This window comes from Leguminivora glycinivorella, chromosome 2 (genome assembly GCF_023078275.1).
Source record: "Leguminivora glycinivorella isolate SPB_JAAS2020 chromosome 2, LegGlyc_1.1, whole genome shotgun sequence".
NCBI classification, from domain to species: Eukaryota; Metazoa; Arthropoda; class Insecta; order Lepidoptera; family Tortricidae; genus Leguminivora; species Leguminivora glycinivorella.
In genome coordinates this window covers 29,090,698-29,096,742 of record NC_062972.1, presented here as the reverse complement: position 1 = coordinate 29,096,742, position 6,045 = coordinate 29,090,698, and the positions used below count along the sequence as shown (strand labels likewise).

The 6,045-nt window shown below is 41.8% G+C and overlaps 1 protein-coding gene across 1 annotated transcript; it reads right to left on the bottom strand.

Annotated features, from left to right (window-relative positions):
• Positions 1 to 428: 428 nt before the first annotated feature.
• LOC125239265 lies at positions 429 to 4,450 on the bottom strand. Its single transcript, XM_048146801.1, has 2 exons — positions 3,509 to 4,450; positions 429 to 770 (listed from the first exon to the last, which is right to left on the bottom strand). The coding sequence occupies exons 1-2, from the start codon at positions 4,448 to 4,450 to the stop codon at positions 429 to 431; spliced, it is 1,284 nt and encodes a 427-aa protein (XP_048002758.1).
• Between the last annotated feature and the right edge of the window lie 1,595 nt (positions 4,451 to 6,045).

Genomic DNA, 6,045 nt, shown 5'->3' with positions numbered 1-6,045 from the left:
TGCAGTCCATATGGCTTAGACCGCGTTCAATGGAGACACGCTACTTGTGGTCGCGATCTTCGGCAATGAAGAAACGAGGAAGATGAAGAAGTTATTTTAAACGTTTAATTTCAATGACATTATAATTTAATACATGACATTTTAATTTACTTAACCCGTGCACAGGCGGGGAAGTTAAAGGATTAGGTATTATTTTCAAGACAATTGTGGGATAATTCGGTGCTCTTCAATGATGTATAGACAGTTTGTACAGTATAGTTGTTTAATCAGCTTCCACAAATGCAGATATAAGTACAGAATTCGGTATGTAAAATTAGTAAGTAAGATGCGCTTGATCGGAGCGTCGACAGATCGGTAATGAATGTGAGGTAATTAGATGTAAAAGGTCATATGTGCTCCTCCCGCGCGTCTGACCCCTCGTTCGTCCATTAGCAGGTAAGGGTGAGTGTAGACATCTTCCCCCCCTCGGAAACTGTGGGTTTTCGAGTAGCTTCTTCGCACTCATCGTTAGGTAGGGGGCATAGATTTGTAACAGCGCGGCGAATGAGGCCCTTGGACGTGTTCACATCGGCGACGCGTGCGATGCCGTCGGCTCCTGGATACAGTCGATGGATGCGGCCCATGCGCCATTTGAGTGGTGGTAAGTTGGCCTCCTTGAGTACCACCATATCGCCTTCAGCGAGTTTTCCTTGAGTGATGCGCCACTTCGATCGTTGTTGCAGCTCGTTCAAGTATTCGGTGCGCCATCTCTCCCAGAATTGTTGACGAATCTGCTCAATTTGCTCATATTTTCTGAGACGGTTTGGATTGAGTTCGGTGAGCGCCGGAGATGGCAATGAAGTGAGCGGTTTACCGATCAGGAAGTGCCGGGACACAAGGGATAAAGATCAGTAGGATCGGCTGATAGGGGAGTTATAGGTCGAGAGTTTAAAATTGCCTCGACTTGTGCAAACAAAGACGATAATTGCTCAAAAGTGAGGTTCGTGTTCCCTACCATTCGAGTTATATGATGCTTAGCAGCCTTCACACCGGCTTCACTAAGACCGTTAAAATGCGGTGAGTAAGCAGGTGAGAACTTAAACGTTATGAATTCACCGGCAGCGTAAGACGAGATGGATTCACCGCAAGATTGTAAGAATCTTTTAAATTCATTATTTGCGCCCACAAAATTTCGACCATTGTCACAATGAATTACGCTGGGCTTTCCTCTGCGAGAGATAAAACGGTTCAAACACATGATGAATGCCTCTGCACTCAAGTCTGATGCAATTTCCAAATGAATTGCTTTGGTTGCAAAACAGACGAATATACATAGATAGCTTTTAATAATTTTGCAACCGCGTCCCTTTCGATCACGAGTTGGAAACGGACCAGCGAAGTCGATGCCGGTAACCTCGAAAGCGAAGCTGGGGGTGACTCGAGCGGAGGGTAAGTTTCCCATTATTGGTATGACAGATTTAGCTTTAAGTATTCTACAGATTCTACAGTTGTTTACAGTAGATTTCGCTAATCTTCTTCCAGCCACAGGCCAGTACAGTTGCCTGACATTAGTCAGTAGTAGCTGTGGACCTCCGTGGCATAGTTTTTTATGTTCGTGAATGAACAGTAGTTTGGTGAAAACATTTTTTGAATCTAATATAATCGGATGCATTTTACTAAATATTTCAGATGAATTTTGAATGCGTCCACCTACTCGGAGGATGCTTTTCTCATCAACGAAAGGTCTGAGAGACAGGATTCGCGATTTTGAAGGTAAGCATTTTTTGTTATTTAATAGATGTAGTTCATGCTCGAAACATTCCTCTTGGTGTTGTCTAACAAGATGATGCAATGAAAACTGTAGTTCGTCTGTAGTTAGATGACCGGTAGTTTTATTATTTGAGTGTCGTATGTTGTGGATAAAACGCAGTGCATAGGCCAAGCTGCGTAATAATATTGTAAATTTAGAGAAATTTTCGATGTTTATTAATTTGTTACAAGTTGTAGATGTAGGTACTGTTATAGTGCATATTATAGGTATAGTAGTTTTAGGTTTAGAATTAGTTTTAATTGTTTTAATTTCAGGTATGTTGGCACTAGGTTTAATAACCTCTGGCCAGGCCAATGGTCCTTCTAATAGAAAGCAGGGACCATGCCACCATAGGTCAGCATCAGCTACTTGTGCTGGACTGACACCACGAGATGCTAAGTCCGCGGGGTTTTGAACACCCGGGACGTGTCTCCAGGATCCATTAGCTGTTAGCTGCTGAATCTCTGCGACACGATTTGATACAAACGTTTTAAGGGTTTGTGAAGGTGAACAGATCCATCCTAGAACTACAGATGAGTCTGTCCAATAATAGATATTTGAGACTGTAAGTCGCAAAGCTTCGATAACCTTTGAGCTTAGACGTGCAGCTAACAAAGCTCCACACAATTCTAGACGCGGGATGGTCTGAGCTTTCACGGAACTTACTTTCGTTTTAGCGCATAACAGGTTAACTGACACGTTACCTGAGCTACTAATTGAACGTAAGTAGACGCATGCTGCATACGCATCTTGAGATGCATCACAGAATGCATGCAATTCGACGATTGCATCGGGATCGTTAGTAAGGACAAATCTGGGTATTTGAAAGTTGGTCAGGCTCTTAAGCCCTTGAACGAAATTAAACCATGCTTTCGACAGTTCTGTGGGAATAGGATCATCCCAGTCTAGCTTGGTTAGCCATAGATTTTTTAGAATGATTTTGGGTACAATAGTACATAAGCTTAACAACCCTAGAGGATCGAACAACCTAGCAGAGTTCGATAAGATTGATCGCTTGGTGGCTACTGACGATTGTTTTATATCGACAGGAAAGTTGAATGTGTCAGTGCTAGGGTCCCATTTAAGTCCTAGCGCGCTTGATTGTGAACTGAAATCTAGATCTTTCGGTATCAATGAATTAGAGTTGTCTTGGAGGACGGAACCAATGTTAGAACGGAATTTACGCAATGGCAGGTGCGCTGAATGAAGAACTTCCGTTATTGAATTTATTATGTAGCACAAGTCCTCCTTTGAACTGCTCCCTGTGATAACGTCATCTACATAGAAGTCGTGTTTGATTACATCAGCAACTCGTGCATCACTGCACTCATTCGCGAGCTGCACAAGGCACCGCGTACTTAGAAATGGTGCAGAAGAGGTACCGTAGGTAACAGTGTTAAGTTGATATATTTTAATTGGCTGATCAAATTGCTCACGCCATAAAATCATTTGGAGATGACGTTGTTCGGGCTTTACTAATATTTGGCGATACATCTTCTCCACATCGGCTGTTACTACATATTTGTGTTGCCTAAAACGAAGCAATATGGAGAAGAGATCGTCCTGGACTACAGGTCCGACATGTTGTATTTCGTTGAATGACACGCCAGATGACGTTTTTGCTGACGCGTCATAGACAACTCTCAGGCGCGTAGTTTCGCTAGATTCGCGAATTACAGAGTGGTGTGGCAAATAGCACCCACGCTCGGGTTTAGGTACTTCACTCATGTGTCCTAGGCGCTCATACTCTTGCATAAATTTAGTATACTCTTGTTTCAATTCAGGTTTTTGTTTCATTTTACGTTCCATTTGATGAAGTCGCCTTTCGGCTATTTTAAAAGAGTCGCCTAAGAGATCTGGTGAATCACGAAGAGGTATTTGTACACAAAATCTGCCATCTTCGTCACGCTGCGTAGTTTCTTGAAAAAGAGCTTCGCAGTATTGGTCGCTATTTGAAGTGGGCTTGTCTTTAGGAACTTCTTCTAGTTCCCAAAACTTTGTAAGTTGTTGTTGTATGTCCTGACTGAAATAGCAATAAGACTTACTAGGACGCTTTGTAATTTTCCAGCTATTGCGGCCACCAAGGATCCATCCAAACTCAGTTTCATGGAGGACTGGTTTATTTGGTCCGAGCTTTATTTGAGAAGTGCCCAGAACGTCCCAGAAGATATCTAAACCTAGAAGTATATCGACATCTCCAGGGAGATGGAAGTCAGGATCAGCTAATTGGATGTGACCAGGGATGTCTAATTCCTCAACTCGTATCTTGTTTTGAGGAACAATCCCGGTTACGACTGGCAAAATATAACATTTGACATTCGTAGTGTATGAGGTATACGTAGACCTAATTTTTATGTTGCAATGTTCGACAATATTTACTGATGCATTTTTAAGACCGTACACGCATTCGTGTTCTTTAATTATAGGGCATCCTAACTTAGCTCGTGCCGCCTCCGTTATAAAAGAAGACTGCGCGCCGTTGTCAAGAAGAGCGCGCAGTTTGACAATGTTGCCATTGTTTGACACCTCAACTATGGCCGTGGAGTGAACACCCAGGCCTGAGGAGCCAGCAGACAGAGTAATTGCCGGACGCGGACAAGAAGATGCGTTGTCAGTGTTGTTGGTAGGTATTTCAACATTAGACACTGAACTGGTAGGCATAGATGTAGACGTAGACGCTTCTACGTTATTTTGTGCATCTTGTCGAGATGATGATGATGATGATTGTGTTAGATGCGGTTGAGAACCACTGGGTAGGTTGTTTACTTTGTGAAGTAAAGTGTTGTGCCTTCTTTTACAAATGCGGCAACCAGCGAGGCGGCAATGGTATGTCTGGTGGTCACTACGTAAACAATTGCTACATAATTTCCATTGATAAACCTTTGCAATACGTTCTTCCACAGACATTGATTTAAATTTGTTACACTCATATAATTTATGATCTTGTTTACAAGCTAAACAACAGCCACGGGGGTGTGAATCGAGCGAAGAAGAAATGAAGGATTTAGACCTATTTAAGGTTTGACGATTTTCAACCTTATTATTATGAGTTTGAGTATTTGAGGTTTTGGCGGCGTAGACTGTTTCTAATACAGTTGCCCTTTTACGAAGAAAGTCGAAAAAATCGTCTAAATTATTAGTCTCGAATTTGCTTCGATGTTCCTCCCAATTTCTCGCGGTTACCGAGTCTAACTTCGATGAGCCTATATAAATAATAAGCGTGCCCCAACTGTCAGTCGGTTCGCCTAACAATTTCAAAGCACTTAAATTTTTTGAAATTGCATCAACTAAGTTGCGTAGGCCCCGGTCGGACTCTTTAGATAGCGCCTCAATTGAAAATAGACATTTAATATGTTCGTTAATTAATAGGCGCTTATTGTTGTACCTGTCGCAGAGCAACGACCAAGCAATTTGATAATTATCACTAGAAACGCTGACCGAATTAATAACCGCCAGAGCGGAACCCTCCAAGTATGATTTTAAATAATGAAATTTGCTTATGTTATCTAAATTGTCATTATTATGAATGAGAGATATGTACATGTCTCGAAACTGAAGCCATTTATTTGTATCACCACTGAAGGGAGGAATTTTCAGGGGTGGCAGTTTAACGTGATTCGTAACTGATGTGGAACTGCCACGACATGAAACCTCGTCACTTTGTTTAATTTTGCTATTGGTAAACGCATCTAAATATTCTTGAGCCGTGCCAATCAGCTGGAAGAACTGGTTTTCTGTTTGCTCCCTTTCTTCCATCTGTTTTGACGTATCACTATCTAAAGCCTCAATTTTAGTCTGAATTTCATCGAAAGTGTAACTCAGCTCTTGGAATTTAGACAATCTTAAACTTAATTCGTTGTTTATTAATTTATTACGCTCAGTTACACTATCGAGACTCATTAATGGCGTTAAATATTTTTCAAATAATGTTACGCGGCCTCTAACTGTGGCCCTTTGCTTTAAAAGATCCTTTAATTCGGTCATTTTGTAGGCGAAAATAACGAAGATGTTAGTTATAAATAATTAAATTGAATCCAACCTCGTAAAACGATGAGTAGGTCAGCTTATCGCCGACAACAGCTGTGCACAATAGGTACCGGCCGGGCAATGCAACTCGACACGGTGTGACTCGGCTCCGCTGATGGAAACCGCCGCTGCCAAAATCACTAGTTCTCACCAGCCTATATCCCGATTTTCTCCTGAAATAGTCGGCAATTATGTTTAACTACCTATAAGTACTTGTTTTTATAGCGGGA